Here is an 18631-nt window from a genome sequence, read left to right on the forward strand (position 1 = left end):
CAATTATGGCAGTGAATAGTAATTATCTGAAAATCGAAAAGAATATTAACACATTTAAACTGGTGAATCGGAAGTTATACTTGTAGAAAACCCTTTATTTAAGCAATAGCATTTCCCATAAACATTCTGTAAGAAATGTTTATAAGTTTTATGATGAAAAAGAATAATACTAATAAGAAGAAAACGAATTAAATTGCATTTAAAAAAAAAAAATAAATAAAAAGTCACAACTTTGCCGGTGAATAAGACTGAAGGATTCAAGATGGCGACCAGGAAATCCAAAATGTCCACCTTGACACGATTCAAAGAAATTATTAACAAAATATGGCTTATAGCATATCAAATGAAAGTAAATTTTGTACAGATTAGAATTATGTTTTCAAGTACATTAAACTAATTAGCATAATTAACTCATTTTAACTGCTCTGAAAATTATCAGGTGGGTTTTTACCATTATTTTGTATAATTTTTTATTTTAAGTCATTGTCAAGACTTTGAAGATTTCAAGAGACATCACAGCCATTTTTTTGTACTCATGTAACGCTCCACACTACTTGTTGTTTTGAACAGAATAAATATTTACAACACCAAAATTTATCAAAGAAGGTAGAAGAATAACTTATCTTGCCTTTGGTAACATTTATTTGTTATATATTTGTTTTTGTTTTTTACCACTTTTTCATACCTCTGGATTGTAACACAAATCCAATAAATGTTATCATAGGCAAGATAAGTTATTCTTTTATTTAACTGGATAAGTAGTTTGTGTGTTTTAACTAAAAAAAAAATGGTGTTGAGTAAAATTAAACAAAAACACTTTTTTAACAAAATAAAAAAATTAGTGCTATTTTTGTAATATTATTTTCAAGTTTTATGATAACCTTTTTTATTAAATTGTTAGGTGAAAGTATTATGAAGCAACTTCTTTAAAAACACTTCCGTTTTTTTTCCAGTGGAAATTATCGTGTGCTATTTAAAATAATATATATATATAAGGTCAAGCCCAGGAGCTTGTCAAAACTTGAGGCCTCCCCATTCATTTTAATTGATACCAGATGGGGATCAGAACGTTGATAATGTAAAGATAGAAGCTTCGTTTTAGATGCATTAAAAGTAACCAGCCACTCCTTTCCCCATTGTACAACGTGATCAAGATCAGAGGAGAGAGAATCGGAGAGAACTAGGTCATTTACTGTATTAGATGTGCTACCATAGATGGTAGTGTCATCAGCAAAAATGTCTATGAATGATGTAAGGATGTGATTTGGAAGATCATTAATGTAGATCAGGAAAAGAGTTGGGCCCAGGATGGACCCCTGAGGGACTCCAGCAATCCAGCATTAATACTATGAGCTTCTGATTTTTGTTCATCAACTACTACTCTTATGAACCTATCAGAGAGAAATGATTTAATAATTGAGAAGACTATAAGAGAAGTTTTTACTTTTTTTTATTTCATGGTTTTCTTTCGGTAATTATGCAGAGATTGAACATGAAATTTAATTTTTATTGTATTTTTTTGTTTATTAAATCGTCATGCGAAAGTACAGCCTAGTTGAATTAAAAAAAAAAAAATAATAAACGAAAAAAAATAAAAACAAATATTTCTGTGTTATTTCATTTCATTTTTTCGGTATGTTTTCTTTATTAAATTATTACGTGAAACTTAGACTAGTCGAAAAAATAAACAACAACCAAAAGAAAAGGTAAATATGTGGTTTAATACCATAATAGCCCCAACCAAAAACAATTTTTTTTAGGAGGTTTTGGGGTCGCCGACAACAAATCTGATATTCAAGCCTGTCGCAAATTTACTGTTTGCATGGTATTAACAACTAAACCCTGGGACAACGCGCGAGCGCATAAACGAATTTACATTAGGTCAACATCCACACTTTTTCTTTAAAGTGATGACAAGTACTTTTCCTGATATTAATGCATTTATTATCCAGTGTATTGCTTACTGTTTTCACTGGTCGCCATGTGTTATTTTTGCGCGCGTGAAAACAACACATGGCGACCAGTGTAAACAACACGCATGCATTAATATTAGGAAAAGTACTTGTCGACGAGTGATGACCAATGTAAATTTGTGTATGCTACCGCGCGCTCGTAGTAGTCGAAGCTTTCAGGGGTTAATACCATGCAAACGGTAAATTTACAACAGGGTTGAATATCAGACTCGTTGTCAGCGAGTCAGCGACCCCAAAACCCCTAAGAAAACAAATTTTATTTACTAAAAAAAACAAAACAAAAGTAAACACTACTGTCTTTTTTTTAACATATTCATAACAAGTATAGATTAGTTAAAAATTAATACACGCTTATTAGTATTGACGCGATAATCTCGTTTCGCTTAAATGTGTGTTCCGTTCCATTTTCATTTTTTACATTCGTTCACAGCCGCTATCTTGTGGACATCTCAAGTCAACCTTGCCAAATATAAATAAATATTTGATAAAGTGATATATTTTATAAGTATTATAATATAATACGAAAAACGAACACAAAACAGTGAAAAAAAAACACACACACACACACACACACACACACACACACACACACACACACACACAACTGAAACAATAGCGTTTTATTTGCTCACGCCGAGTCAGTAGTCACCTAATCTTCCGTTACGCTTTTTTTTTTCTTTTCCTATGTATTTGGCACATGACTAAAAACCGTTTTAGAATACTTCGAAAGGCATTAAATAACTGCTAGCCGCCCGAGGCGCCCGTACTTGGAAATGTCGATGGGACCATCCGGGCATTTTTGTAGGCCAGAGTGTTTTCCTTTTTACTTTTGACTTGTATTTTATTATTATTTTTTAAAATATTTCCCTAATTCTGAAAAAAAAAAAAAATTTAAAAAAAGCATTTTTTTTTACAAAAATGTTTAACGCAAAAACAAAACAAACAGCATGGGAATAGTCAAACTCGATTCTTTTCTTGTTTTTGAATCCCCCAAAACTAGTGTAAATTACTAAATATAATTCTAATTTTATTTTATGCAGATCTGTTATTGTATTTTACAAATTCTTAGGAAAAGATCACTTGTCCAAACCTTATTGTATTTTCTTTAATAAATTTACCGAAGATAATATATATATTTTTTAAATAGCACACGATAATTTCCACTGGCAAAAACCGGAAGTGTCTTTAAAGAAGTTGCTTCATAATCATCAGGAGCGGCAGCAATTAGACGTACATTTTTAGTACGAAACACCTTATCCCCATGCTAAGAATGTGTTTCTAAATAAAGTGTTTCAAAAGTTTGAGGGACTGTTTTACCCCCCTCCCCTATCACTTAAAAATTTACCAAAATTCAGAAAATCAACTAATTTTAATAAAATTTTCAGTATTTATTAACAGAATATAATATAAATATATATAAAAATAACATTTTTTGACATCTTATTTGTTGTATATAACATTCCTATCTCGTCTAAACATGCCTTTCATTAAGTTTTATACAAATAAACTTTCGGTATTTATGCACTTATGTTACTTAGTCTTAATATGTGAGGGGAGAGTGTTTTGTAATTATTCTGTATTTTCACCTAACAATATAATGAAAAAAAAAAAAAGGTATCGTAAAACTTGAATTTTACTTGAAAATACTATTTTTTTAAAAATAGCATAATTGCATAAGCACCAAACTTCTATTCAATTTTTTGTTTGGATTGAATATTTTTGGAAAAACTTTTTCCAATGCTATACTTTTTCTTTGCATAATCTAAACTGATGTTTTTTAAATAATTAAAAATAAATGTATACTTTATTGCTGTAAGCCACTTTGTAAACGTTTTGTTATGAATTTTGTTGCAGACCAGGATATAAAATACCCTAACTCGCTACAAGAAAAATTAATGAAACGAATTGAATGAAGAAAACACAGAACTCAAATGCTGGAATAAAATAAACATGTCGTTTATTTTCTGTTGAGAAATGATTGTCTTCGTATACACGTGTTCATTCAGCCGTTGACGACGACGCGCGTGAGAGGAATAGAGAAATGCGCAGCGGCAAGCCAGCTGTAGAAAGAAAGGGTTAAACTCACTAGAAAGTCGCGCACATGTCTGCGTCGATGGGCCAAAGCGAAGGGGAGATAGAGAGAGTAAGTCAATCCAGTTCATGGAGAGGGAAAAGTGTATTAAGTGTGTTTGCGCTTGCCCCACATTACAGTAGCAGAAAAAGTGACGTCAGAACATGCGGTCAGCTCGTCGACTAAGCAGGCCGAATGCTGGTCCAGATACAAAAAGAGGAAGTTGACAGATTTTGTTGACTTTTATACTGGGGTCAGTGTTCTGACTGCGCATGTCTGGCTTTCACTCTAAAGGAAGTGACGTTTCGCATGTGTGCGTATTTGTGCGCGTATGCGTGCGTACGTTAGCGTGTGTGCATATGAGGCCGTGTATATGCGTGCGTGTATACGTGTGGGTGTGTATATGTGTGGGAAAACATGTTCAAACAAGACTCCCCCTCCTGGGGAAAAAAATATATATATACAAGAGAAACGTATTTCGTTTGTTATAAAAATTTTTTTTTTTTTTTTTTTTTTTATATATTGTTTGAAATGTTTTGGCCAATGGACTTTTCGACCCGTTGTTGTTTGTGGTGTGTTGTTTTTTGTAATTTCTTTGTCCGTTTCTGAGTGTGTATGTTCTTGTATTGGAGTAGGAGAAACGTGTAATTGTTCGTCTATAAATGCAGGTTTAAGTCTGTCTATTGCTATAGTGTCTTTTTTTTCTTTCTCTTTTTAATATCATAAAATACTTTTTACTCCTGTCTAGAACTAAATAAGGTCCGGAATAGTTTGGACATAGTGTTTTTTTTTTTTTACTGCGTCGTTCCTGATAAAAACGTATTTACATGTGTGAATATCGCTTGGGACGAAAATGTTTGTGTCTGGCTTTTTCGTCGGAGTAAATTTTAATTTTGACATTTTGTGTTTTAAGTCCGTCACAAAAGTTGTCGTTGGGGAAATATCTGTATTGTTTTCGCAGAATTGTCCTGGTAAAATCAGTGTTGATCCGAAAACTAATTCTGCAGGTGTGCTCTGCAAATCTTCCTTCACAGTGTTACGAATTGCTAAGAGAATGAGTGGCAAATTGTCTGACCAGTCCGATTTGTTTTCGTTCATAGCCAAAGATGCTTTTAATTGTCTATGCAATCGTTCCACCATACCGTTTGCGCAAGGATGATAGGCAGTAGTCTTAATGTGCCTTGTTCCCAACAAATGGCTGAATTCAGTGAAGTGTTGATTGGAACTGTGAGCCCCTGTCTGTTGTGATTACGGAAGGCACTCCGAAAATTGCTATCCAATCTTGTAAAATCACTCTGGCTATTGTTGCAGCTGATGTGTCTTTCACTGGTATTGCTGTCGGCCATCTGCTGAATCTATCGACTATAGTAAGGATGTGTGTATGTCCTTTTGAAGTGGGCAAGGGTCCAACCAAGTCGATATACACATGAGTAAACCTAGCGTCTGGTACACTGAAAGTTCCTGAAGGTGATTTTGTGTGCCTGTGAACTTTGTTTTTTGGCAAGGAATGCAAGTTTTGATCCAACTACGGATGTCCGTATTCATATTTGGCCAAACAAAACGTTCCGCTATTAATTTCACGGTGGCACGTTTTCCTGGGTGGGACAAATTGTGGAAATGCTGGAAAACTTGTCGTCTGAGGCTGGGTGAAATATAAGGGCGAGGGTGTTTTTGTGAAACATCGCAATAGAAAGTTGTTGTTCCGAATGGTATCGGCATTTCCTTCAGCTTCAGTGAAGTTTTGTCTATTATAGCTGGGAGCGTGGTATCGGTTAATTGCTCTTGTGCTATTAATTCCATACTTAGTGGAGTGGAATTTAAAGAAGCAATTGTTGCGCGAGATAAAGCGTCAGCTACAATGTTTTCTTGTCCTTTTACGTACCGTCAGTAGAATATTGGGCTATAAAGTCCAGGTGTCGAATTTCACGTGGACCATATTTGTCGACATGTGTGTGTAGAGCAAATGTTAGAGGTTTATGGTCTGTATAAATGGAAAATTTTCTGCCTTCGAGGAGATGTTTAAAGTGCTTAATTGCAAGGTAAATTGCAAGTAATTCTCTCAAGAAAGTGCTATATTTTATCTGCGCTTTGTTTAACTTGGCAGAGAAGAATGAAATAGGGGTCATTTTGTTGTCAGAAATTTGGTGAATGACAGCTCCTACTGCTATTTCCGATGCGTCCGTCGTAAGAGTGAGCTCCGTTGTATCGCTATCTTGGATATAAGTGAGTTTGGTGAAGTTTGCCAAAGCAGTTTTCGATTGTTCGAAGGCCTGTAGTGCAGGTCCTTCTAAAACTAACTGTTGGTTTTTAGTTCGGTTTTTTAACAAGTCCGTTAAAGGTGCGAGTAACGTGGAACAGTTAGGCAAAAAACGTCGGTAATAGTTAATTATGCCTACAAAACGGCGTACTTGTCTGACAGATGTCGGGAGAGGGAAATTCGAAATAGCACTTACTTTTTCAGGCAAAGGGGAGATTCCATCCTTGTCAATTAAATGACCGAGAAATTGAACTTCCTGGTCGCCAAAAACACATTTATCAGTGTTTAGTTTAAGACCGAAATGTGACAGTCTTTCAAAAGTTTGTTCCAGGTGTAGCCGGTGTTCTTCGAGGTTTCTGCTGGCGATTAAAACGTCGTCCACATAAGCGAATATGAACGGCAGACCTCTGAAAACTTTGTCAATCAAACGCTGCAAAGTTTGACAGGCGTTTCTCAGCCCGAAAGGCATCCTTAGGAACTCGTAAAGGCCAAATGGTGTGGTTAGTGCGGTTTTATGAATGTGTCCTTCCTCGACTGGAATTTGAAAATATGCCTTAATGAGGTCCAGTTTGGAGAAAACTGTGGCGCCTTGGAGTCCATTGGCGAAGTCATGGATATGGGGAATAGGATATCTATCGGGAACAGTTTTTGCGTTTAAACATCTAAAATCTCCGCACGGTCGCCATGTGGTATTGTCAGCTTTCTGCACCATGTCGAGTGGTGATAACCGAGCACTTTTCGAGGGCCGTATTCTCATGTGTAGTAGGTTTTGAAACTCGGATTTTGCCAATTTGTATTTATCCGGTTTCAAATGTCTGGGGGTTGAATAGACGGGCGGTCCTGTTGTCTTAATATAGTGCTTAGCGCTGTGTTTGATGGGGTCCGTGTTTTTAAACGGCTGGGAAAGTTGAGGAAATTTTTGGAGTAACCGGCGGACGTGTAAATCTTCGGGTAGGGCAGTGCTGATTCCGGTGGTTAAAAATTTCGAGGTAGTTCCTCTCACTGAAATCTTCGTTTCGTTGTCTGTCAATGTGTGATGAGTCATATCGACAGACAGGTTGAAATGGGCTAAAAAGTCCGCCCCCAAAATTAGAGTAGTCACGCTGGCTATAGTGAAATTCCATAAAAAATTCCTCCGCATTCCAAGGTTCAAATTTAAGGTTCTTTCGCCAAAAGTGGGTATTTTTGTACCGTTGGCGGCTTGTAAATTGAAAAAATGGATCCTTGTTGGATGGCCATGCGGTGTCGGTATGACGCTGATTTCCGCTCCGGTGTCTATTAAAAAGTTATATCCGTTAATTTTATCTTGGATATAAAATAGACAACCTTTTCTGTGTGCTCCAGCTACAGTCGTCGTCATTACTGGCTGGAAGGTTCGTTTCCCTGTGCCGGTTTTTTGAACACGCAGGGTTTAGTGCATCTTCTCGCGTCGACGCCGAATCTTCTGTGATAGAAACACACATCTTGTCTATCTCGTGACGTGGTCCGGTTCCTGCTTGAACTTCTTCGCCTGTAATTTTGCCGCGTGTCGTCGTGGTTTCTGTGAGAATATTGACGCGTTTGAAGTGCGTCAGCTAACTGCTTCGAAAGCTTCTCAACCGCTGACTTTAATTCTGCTAATTCCTCGTCTCGGTTTCGGTCAGGCTGCCGTTGGTGGGCGTATACTTGTCGGCTCCGGGAACTTTCGTGAATTCTGTCGGCTATGTCGGCGAGCTTTTCTGTTGCCGTGTCCTCCGACATCGGGGCAAGGATTTGTTTGGTAGTTGGGGGTAATTTACCCAACCATAGACTCTTCATAATGCTGTCCGACATTTTGTTGTCTCCCAGCAAGGCTTTCATGTGGTGAAGTAGTTGAGAAGACGTACGGTCTCCTAACTCCACTTGTGTGAACAAGTTACGAAGCATGGCTTCGTTAGAAACACCGATTCGTTGCAGGATTGCTTGCTTCAACGTGTCGTACGGTCTTTCCTCCGGTACATTTTCGAGGAAATCCGTGACTTCCTCAACCACCTCCAACGGCAGTTTTTCCACTAAATAACAGTAACGTGCTCGTTGTGACGTTACCCGTTTAGCGTCAAATATGGCCTGTAGTTGGATGAACCCTATTTTTGTATTTGTCGGGTTGAAGGGTGGAATGTTTAATGCCATGGTTTCGTTGTAGGAATCCGTCTGTTGTAGTTCCATTTTGTTTTGTTTTTGTTTTTTTTATGTTGAAATGTTTATATTTCAATGTCGTGTGCGCGGTTTGAAATTGTTCCTCCTCGTGGTCGACAAGTTTTTTTTTGTTTATTAGAGAAAAATTGTTTTTCGTGCGTGCTGTGAATTTGTGGAAGGGTTTAGCTTACACCGCGTGTTTCGTTCACTCATTCATTTCATTTTAAATAAAGGAGGGTCACCATTTCATGTTGCGGACCAGGATATAAAATACCCTAACTCGCTACAAGAAAAAATAATGAAACGAATTGAATGAAGAAAACACAGAACTCAAATGCTGGAATAAAATAAACATGTCGTTTATTTTCTGTTGAGAAATGATTGTCTTCGTATACACGTGTTCATTCAGCCGTTGACGACGACGACGACGCGCGTGGGAGGAATAGAGAAATGCGAAGTGGCAAGCCGGCTGTAGAAAGAAAGGGTTAAACTCACTAGAAAGTCACGCACATGTCTGTGTCGATGGGCCAAAGCGAAGGGGAGATAGAGAGAGTAAGTCAATCCAGTTCATGGAGAGGGAAAAGTGTATTAAGTGTGTTTGCGCTTGCCCCACATTACAGTAGCAGAAAAAGTGACGTCAGAACATGCGGTCAGCTCGTCGACTAAGCAGGTCGAATGCTGGTCCAGACGCAAAAAGAGGAAGTTGACAGGTTTTGTTGACTTTTATACTGGGGTCAGTGTTCTGACTGCGCATGTCTGGCTTTCACTCTAAAGGAAGTGACGTTTTGCATGTGCGCGTATGCGTGCGTATGTTAGCGTGTGCGTATGAGGCCGTGTATATGCGTGTGTGTGTGTGCGTATGTGCGTGCGTACGTGTGGGTGTGCATACGTGTGGGAAAACATGTTCGGACAATTTACATGACGCCATCGTATGTTGCTCTTGACGTACAGCACTCAAAAAAACAATCAGATATTGGCGCTCACTATCATTTCTATCAGTGTGCATGTAAAAAGTTTGTCACCAATTCTTTTCAAATTTTATAATAAAAGAAATAAAGATATTGACATACCATTTGAACAAAGTTTCTATCTTGATTTATTTTTGTATTAGAAAATCTCAACTTCAAGATGTTCTAACTTTTAACTGGAAAATCGTACGTGTTTTATTTAAATTCCATAATAAAAACAATTCTTTTCTCTTGTTTTAAAAATGTGAAACGTCATCAACTGGTAGAACTTCCGTGTCAAGTATTTATATGAACAAACCTCAAATGCATGCATCCGAAAAGTCGTCTACCGCTCGCAGATATGCTATGGCAGTGTGTTTCATTATTAATAAGCAGATTTAAATTGCAATTTCTTGGAATATACAAATCACAACAAAATGATTAAAATATACAAATCACAACAAAATGATTAAAATATACAAATCACAACAAAATGATTAAAATATAAAAATCACAACAAAATGATTGAAATATACAAATTACAACAAAATGATTGAAATATACAAATCACAACAAAATGATTGAAATATACAAATCACAACAAAATGATTGAAATATACAAATCACAACAAAATGATTGAAATATACAAATCACAACAAAATGATTGAAATATACAAATCACAACAAAATGATTGAAATATACAAATCACAACAAAATGATTGAAATATACAAATCACAACAAAATGATTGAAATATACAAATCACAGCAAAATGATTGAAATATACAAATCACAGCAAAATGATTGAAATATACAAATCACAGCAAAATGATTGAAATATACAAATCACAGCAAAATGATTGAAATATACAAATCACAGCAAAATGATTGAAATATACAAATCACAGCAAAATGATTGAAATATACAAATCACAGCAAAATGATTGAAATATACAAATCACAGCAAAATGATTGAAATATACAAATCACAGCAAAATGATTGAAATATACAAATCACAGCAAAATGATTGAAATATACAAATCACAGCAAAATGATTGAAATATGCAAATCACAGCAAAATGATTGAAATATGCAAATCACAACAAAATGATTGAAATATGCAAATCACAACAAAATGATCAAAATACCATTTTAAAGAAAATTTTATTTTGAATCCAGTCATATAAGTTTTATATTGATTGACGTAGGAGAAATCTAATTACTAATTTAAAAACTGACTGTCAGATTAAGTAGTAAAATGTTCCTTGTCCAACGTTAAACAATGTCATTTGGTTTTACTAATGAAAGGAAATGAATTTTGAAGTATTTCAAGTGTCGAAGGAAAAGGTATATTTGTGGAAAACCCGTCATTCAAGCAGTAGCGTGTCACTTCAACATTCCATAATGAATTGTTTATAAGTGTTATGTAGGAGAAAAAAAAAAAAGAAAGAAATGGCAGGTAAAAGCAATAGGAAGCCACAGGTTTGCAGGGTGTATGTAAAACATTGTCTTTGTACAATTGGTTCGGTGGCATAATGCCATGCTATTAACACCATCTTGTTGATTCTTTAAGCATTCTGTAAAATACCTGGAACTGATATTCCTTTATTCAAAAAAACGCAAAAATTTGATTGGGCAAGTTTGGGCGAACTTTGGCTTTCATTATTTTATGAAATGGAAACTAAAAAATTTATGTAAAATCAAGAAGTAAACACAGACGGAGATTGAGGTAAACTTGTGATGAATCTAAAAAGCATCCCGGTTATTATTGAGAGAGTGGGAAGAGGAAATAATTAAGGAGAAAACATTGTACTACTCCCATTAATTTAAACGTAGTTTGGCTTGTGGTGCTCCTAGGGATTAATACAAGATTTTATGACAGATGAATGTGACTGCAAATATGTGCAAAACCTATGTAAGATAGTGGCTAATAGCCTGATTATAATGAATTTATATGTGCCAAGCTATAATGTTATTTTACGTCAGGGAATAATTGATCCTATTTAATGAATGTAGAGAGAGAAGATAAATCCTTAATTTAAACAAAGGAAATTGAAAAAAATTGAACATGTTAGACTTTTTGTCATTTAAATATGAATGGTAAACATTTTTAACCTTTTTCTGACCTTTTTAAAAATTATTCTTTGGTCATGTATTTGAAGATAAAAGATTTTGTCTGCATAAGGCCATCGTCTCCTGTAATTTGTTGCCTTTTATTAAATACTCATTTTAATATCCTCATCTTACCTGATTTTGTTTTCCCTCTTAGGACGAGTCAGATGAGTTTTGGTGTCATGTCAAGTCTCCTCTCATCCACCCGGTTGGCTGGTCACAGCATGTTGGTCACAAACTTACAGCTTCGGCAGGTAAGTTTACTAGGAGTTTTCACTAAGAAGTGTTTTTCAACCAATGTCACTTATGCTTGTAAAACATATCAGTGATTACTAGCAATAGACACAGACGATAAAACACTTTGGATAAATACAGATTTCAAGGGTGTTCTGCTAAAATCGTCATATTTTAAAAACCAAACTCAAGTCCTCAAAATACCACCATTTTGTTCAAAAATAAATATACTTTCAAATAAATTAATGAATGATAATGTACATTATATATTTTAAGCAAATAAAGTGATAAAAATGTTAACATCATAAAACAGCGTTTTCGGTAAGATTTTGTAATGACCCCCCTGATTTATAAACGGTCGTACCTAGAACAGATATCACTTTTAATAGATTCAATTGTCCGAAATTCTTTTGACAGCTCATTTTTTTGTGTTTAAAAAAAAAAAAGACTTCAACATGACGAGTTTGGAAAATTTTGAAAAAAAATTTCTTAGTATACCCACTGTTAAATAAATCAATCTTTTTACTACATTTATCTGTTAAAAATAAAAATGTAATCAGCTTTCTCTTGTGGTACCGAGCAATTTAAAATCATGATACCTGGAAAAAATCGTTCTATTTTTAAAAAGTGTCTTAACACGATCTGTAGAAGCAGCAGCTACTGTCGCTGATATTAATTACTTTACTGTGAACAAACTTTTTGTTTTGTTTTTTATTCCAGAACGAATTAAAAAATTTTTTAAATGAAAATAAAAAAATGTTCTTACATATTTAGTTGGAGCTCATTTTATCAGAAATTAGCTTAACTAGAGCTAACTAGGTTATCAGAATATATAATTTTAAAGCAATCCGGCATTATTTTTGGTCAAATTTTAAAATATAGTTGAAAAACAAATCTGAACGTGTGCCCTTTTATCCATTACATTCGTTTTTAACGGTGAATTAAACAGTGTTTTGTTTGTAAAAAAAAAAAAAAAAAAAAACGAAAATGTGAAATCTGATTTTTTTGCTTCACATGTGCGAGCAGTACCTCCCCCCCCCACACACACACAATATATTTTTTCATGTTTTTTTACAATTTTTTTTCACCGGATTATAATTGAATGGATACTAATCTACCCAATATATATAATTATATATATATATATATATATATATATATATATATATATATAATTTGTCTTTACATAAGCAGTAGTTTGTTGCTACACAGTCATGAGCATGTTTCGGTCTACTAGTATTTACTAACTAGAGACCTCATCAGGCAATAACCCTTATTTTTGAAGGAATTCTAAATGAAGAGCGAAAATCCATCCTCGGCAGAAGGCTTTTTTTTTTTTTGAATTGGGTGTGAATTTATTAGTTTATTCATTCCCCTCCCCCATCTGTTTATTTACTTTTGGTTCTAAAACTAGGGCTATACAGATGTTATCTTTGACAAGCGAGAGGCTGCTCATTGGTCCATGTCTGAGACCTTCAAGGGTCAATGTGTCATAAAATTCTCTTTTTTTTAAAGTTTATTTCAATTTAATATGCTTATATCTGAGTAGAGGTTAGGAATTTACCCAGGTCTGTTGAATGTTGTCTGGGCTTCCAGTGAACGGTTAAAGAAAGGGAATGGGGGTTAGAGGCATAAAAAAGAGAAAGGAAGGAAGGTGGTAGGGGGAGATGGAAGGGGGAAGGAGAAAGAGGGACTAAGTAGAAGAGAAGGTGGCATCATTTAATAGCTCTGCTTTATCTTACTTACAAAATCGGTTATTTTTGGACCTCCCCAATATTAATTTCTCTTTTGTCTGTTCCTTTAATGTTGATTCATTAATTTGTGTATTAGTAAATTTATTAAAGACTTTTTTAATGATAGTAATTGCAAAATTCAGGATATGTCATTTATAAACTTATGATGGTTAAATTTAGCCTTTTTTTATTTTTTATTATTTTTTTTTATGCATGGTTTTACTCAGGAATAGTGTGGTTTTGGATTTCGTGAATGTTGGACCTTTTTCGAAAATAAAGGTTGTTACATGATGAGGTCTCTAGTTAGTAAATACTAGTAGACCGAAACATGCTCATGACTGTGTAGCAACAAACTACTGCTTATGTAAAGACAAATGTAACCTGTTCTACTTCTGTATTGAGCACTCTTGTATGAACTTCGTTATATTTCACTGGTTACCCTACCTTTAGAAAATAGCAACCTCAAATTTAAAATTCTAGAAACTATATATATTAAGGCTCTGAGACCTTCTCTTTGCAAACAAAAAGAGAATCTCTTAGGGCTTAATCTAGTTTCTATTTAATAATTAATTCATCCCCTCTCTTTTTTTTTTCTTTTTTTTTTTTAATACATATATTCCCCCCTACTTTTTCATCTCGGATTCAGTGTTCCCCCCTTTTCTTTTTAAAACGTAATTAAGCTCGATTTTAGCTCTGTTGAGCGAGCTTAGAAACCGGTCAGCTGACACATTCATTTTTATTAATTTCACAATCTAAAATAAATAATGTTTTTGAACAAGTTTAAATTTAGTCTTTACATAGCCATAATAAAACTTTGTACCCCGCAAAAAATATTTAAATAAATATATATATATATATTTCATATTTAAAAGTAATTTGATGTCCAAAATCTAAGGCATAACATTTTCAAAAGTCAATAATTATGACCCACTAACCGTAAATATGGGGGTCAAACGCCTTAAAACAGAAAACAACTCCCTTAATCCTACCTCTAACCCTAGGTACAAGTAGTAAGCCTCCTCCTCTTAAAACCTTCTTTAGCCCTAACAATAATGCTAAGTCTAAGAGGCAAGTTCCTCACCAAACAAAGTTCCTTGGTAAGCTATATATAAGTGTTTAAAAAAAATCCTTCCTTAAAGAAAAGTGCACCATATATCACCCATAAAAAAATAAATTAGTCAGCTGTCCTAAACTGCATATTTTTTTTTTTTTTTGTTGTTATTACATCTTCTCTAATTCTCCAGTCAAACGCTTCTCGGCTGACAAAGCTAACTTCCTCTTGTGAATGGCTCCTAACTCTGCGTCTCTAACAGATTAACTACCTGGTCTATCCCATGAATATATATAAAATCCTTTCTTTGTTAGTTTGATTCTCTGACATTAGATCCAGGTCAGTCATTATTGTCCGGGTCCACCTAAATATGTAACTGTAAAGATCTCCCTCCATACATTCTTTTGCTATTGAAACATTTTTCTAAATTCATTCCTTTTTGTAAGTGAAATATTTTTTATTAAATAAACATTGACAATTGCAACCACTTTTGTTTCAATTAGGTCATCCAGTGTTTTCCTGGATACCAATATTCAACAAGCAGTCTGCATTTTCATGAATACTGGTGATGGAGAGGTATTCATAAAGCCAAGTTAATTCCCGCTGGTCTTCAGTGTGATGTATCATTAATAAAGGCTGCTGAGAAAACTACATGTGGCAGGGAGTATCGTTCCAGTCATCTTCACTGTGATTGGCTGGAGCACAAATCTGTAGAGAAGACAGATATATTCTGATTACTTGCAGTTTTCTGCTGATGTTGCTGTGTGTTTAGGGTTTGTTGTAGGTTTTGTCACTGATGAGGGAGGAAAAGTGTCAACACAAATCACTTATATGGGATGTGACATGTTTGCAAAGGGAAACATTATCAAACCCTTTGCTATCCCGTCTGTTGAGACAAATTAGTTTGAGGATTGAAGAGAAGACAATAATACTAGAGCCTGTTTGACAATATCATTTAGAGTATTGTATAAAGGAAATATGCTAGTGCTCCTTCTACATAAGATTCCACAGATGGAATGTCAGCGGTTTATCTAAGTTCGAAAGACATGGAAAGTGTGGCCTGGTGCAAATATACATGCTCAAAATTGATGTTGCAGGTTGGTGTTACTGTGTTCATATTTACACAATCCAGCCTGCATCCGGTCAACAGAAAACCCGGTAACATGATGCACTACAAAAAAAAAAAAAAAAAATGAGGATACAGAAGCAGTTGTGCAAGAGGGAGATGTTAAATAATGGGCATCCTAAATGTATCCTTAATTATTTTGTTACTAAACAAGTGAGAAGTGTTATTTTTTCTCCAAACCTTTATTTATATATCTATATATATATATCTATATATATATATATATATATATATATATATATATATATATATATATATGTGTGTGTGTGTGTGTGACATATATATAAATATGATGTTAGTAATAGGTAAGCTAAAAAAAAGTGACTTGAAATTTTGGTATAGCATTTTAATCAGATACATGCATGTTTTTATATATCACTTTTTAATTATAACGTTCTACTAAATTTTTATTTAATAAATTATTTGGTTTTCTTTGTAATAAAGTGTTCATTTTATTATATGGGAATTATCACCGGATACGTGGCAGTCTTTTTCTCCCTTCCCATTTACTTTGTTGGCTGACTTAAACATTTTCTTCCCTTTCTTTCAAAATTTCTTTCTGGGTAGGCTTCAAGTATAAAACACTAAACTTTTATGTAAATAACAGAAGAAAAAATTGCTTGATTTGTTGTTTTAATATTTTTGTTCACTAAGCCCCTTTCCACAATGTTCATATGCAAATTTTGGATACTAAAACCAACATTACTTCAAGTAGCAAAATAATAATTTTGCCTATTCATTCTTGCCTTCACAGCCAAATGTAAACTTCACCATAAAAAAAAAAAAAAAAAAAAAAACGGATAATGCAACGCAAATTGCTGAAGAATTGTAATTTTTATTAAACAAAGCATTCAAGGAATTGTAAGAAAAGAATAACGCGACTACTTCTCTCACACAAAAGACTTCTGTTCCAAATATTTTATTTAATGTAACAAAAGCCAGGTATGTCCAAGTATGGAGTATTGTTGTCACATCTGGGCAGGAGCTGCCTTGACAGTTCAGAATAGACTTTGTAGCTTAGTAGGGGATGCCCTTTTCTCTTCCCTGCAACATCTTTCTCACAGAAGAGATGTTGCGAGCCAGTTTCTGTTTTATCGTTATTTTCATGGCAAGTGCTTGTCTGATCTCCAATCTATGGTCCTCCCTCGCCAAACATTCACTCCTCTAGCTGTAAACATTATCAATAATTTCTCCCATTCTTTATCTGTGCCTAAACCTAAACATAGATTCCATGAACAAAGTTTCTTTTTTAGAACTGCACACCTGTGGAACTCTCTTCCGTTTATCTACTTTCCAGCTGACTACAATATGGCCATGTTCAAGTCCAGTGTAAACAAGTTCTTGATGACCTTAAGTAATCCAATTTACCAAATTTACACTTCTAACGATTACTATGATATTGTCCTTTTGACCAATGTACACTTTGTAATCCTTATCCTCAAGTGGCCTCTGGGCCTTGATAAGTGGTAATTAAAAAGAAAAAAAAAGTGTATAACATTAAAAACAAAAGCGTAACAAAAAAAGGGGCAAAGCAGAAGGATAGACAACTCTGAGTTTGCCAGGACTGGTGTCAGGTGAAAACCTAAAATTGATATAGAAATGTTCCGCTTACGAAACAGGACTTCCTGTTTTAGTTTTAAATACATAAGCAACTTGCCTACATTTTATACTTTACTGAAATATATAATACTTTATTATATTTTGCATAAATGTTTTTTACAATAACAATATATTACTTTATTAAATACTAGCAAGCCGCCCAGCATTGCCCGGTTGTAAAATACGCTTAAATATGATATTTTGATTGATGCAGATTTCATATTTATTATTATACTAGACTACCTGTGACCCGTTGGATCAGTATGTTATATTAGCTATGGAATTAATATATGAGCGTGACACTTGTGACATAAAATAGTTTTCTGTGATATAATAGTAGCATTACAAGCATATGCTGTATTTTCATGGACATCGGCAATATTACATAACTAATGTGCTTTAACAAGTCATATCTTTATTTGTTGGTCAATTTTTAAAAGAATTATATGGATGAAAAGAGAATAGAATAAGCATTCCAATGATGATAATTTATTTTTCTTTTATGTGTTCAATATTTTTATGTTCCAAGTTGAAAATGAAAAATTGGTAAAAAATGACAACAAAAAGGGAAACTGTTTTTTCAATGTTTACATTTTATACGTTACGTTTGGATACAAATGCGCAGGATTAAATTGGATATGGCTGAAATTTTACAAGCTATATAAACAAAGAAGTCGATTTCCACTGGTCTTTGATTTTGATTTTTAGGACCACAGGAAGCAAAGTTATGGCCGAGCAAAGTTGACGAAGAATATTTCAAAATTGATAAGATAAATCGGTATATATCATCCATTTTCATATATTTCAGAATTATTTTCAGATATTATATGCAAATATTTGATAATTATTGTGTGGTAATCTCTTTAAAATGTTATCTTTTATAGAAATTTAAATCTGTTTAAAGAGAAACGGCTGGCTTTTTGCTAACCATCACTGTCAGCCTATTAATGAGTTTGTATTCTCTTAAAAATAGAAAACTGTTTTTTTCTGCTTTCAAAATGAAAGCAGAAAAAATTTTTTATTCTGAGTTTGTCAATTTAAAAAAATTATTTTCAAGTTTTTCAAATTTGATTTCTAAACAATACTATTTTGTTGCCAGGGATGCTGGGAAAATGGTGGGATCCTTCTACCGCTCTAGAAGATATCTCACTACTAATGCAATTCTCTATCTGTATAAAAGCCAAGTACGTCCAAGGATGGAGTACTGCTGACACATCTGGGCAGGAGCTGCTAAAAACAGCCTATCCTGCCTTGACAGAGTACAAAATAGACTTCGTGGTTTAGTGGGGGATGCCCTTTTCTCTTCCCTGCAACCTCTCTCCCACAGAAGAGACGTTGCGAGCCTGTCTTTGTTTTATCGTTATTTCTATGG

General features: G+C 34.3%; 1 protein-coding gene across 16 annotated transcripts in view; it reads left to right on the forward strand.

Annotated features, from left to right (window-relative positions):
- LOC145259156 (MBT domain-containing protein 1-like) overlaps positions 1-18631 on the forward strand; it is a 498271-nt gene that overhangs the window by 408461 nt on the left and 71179 nt on the right. For all 16 annotated transcript variants that reach the window (XM_080116886.1, XM_080116877.1, XM_080116884.1 and 13 more), the window contains one exon: positions 11674-11770. In XM_080116886.1, the coding sequence (XP_079973012.1) occupies positions 11674-11770 (97 nt within the window). The remainder of the gene's footprint in view (positions 1-11673; positions 11771-18631) is intronic.

This window comes from Euprymna scolopes, chromosome 34, assembly GCF_053919585.1.
Source record: "Euprymna scolopes isolate OS-2025 chromosome 34, ASM5391958v1, whole genome shotgun sequence".
Classification (NCBI taxonomy): Eukaryota; Metazoa; Mollusca; class Cephalopoda; order Sepiida; family Sepiolidae; genus Euprymna; species Euprymna scolopes.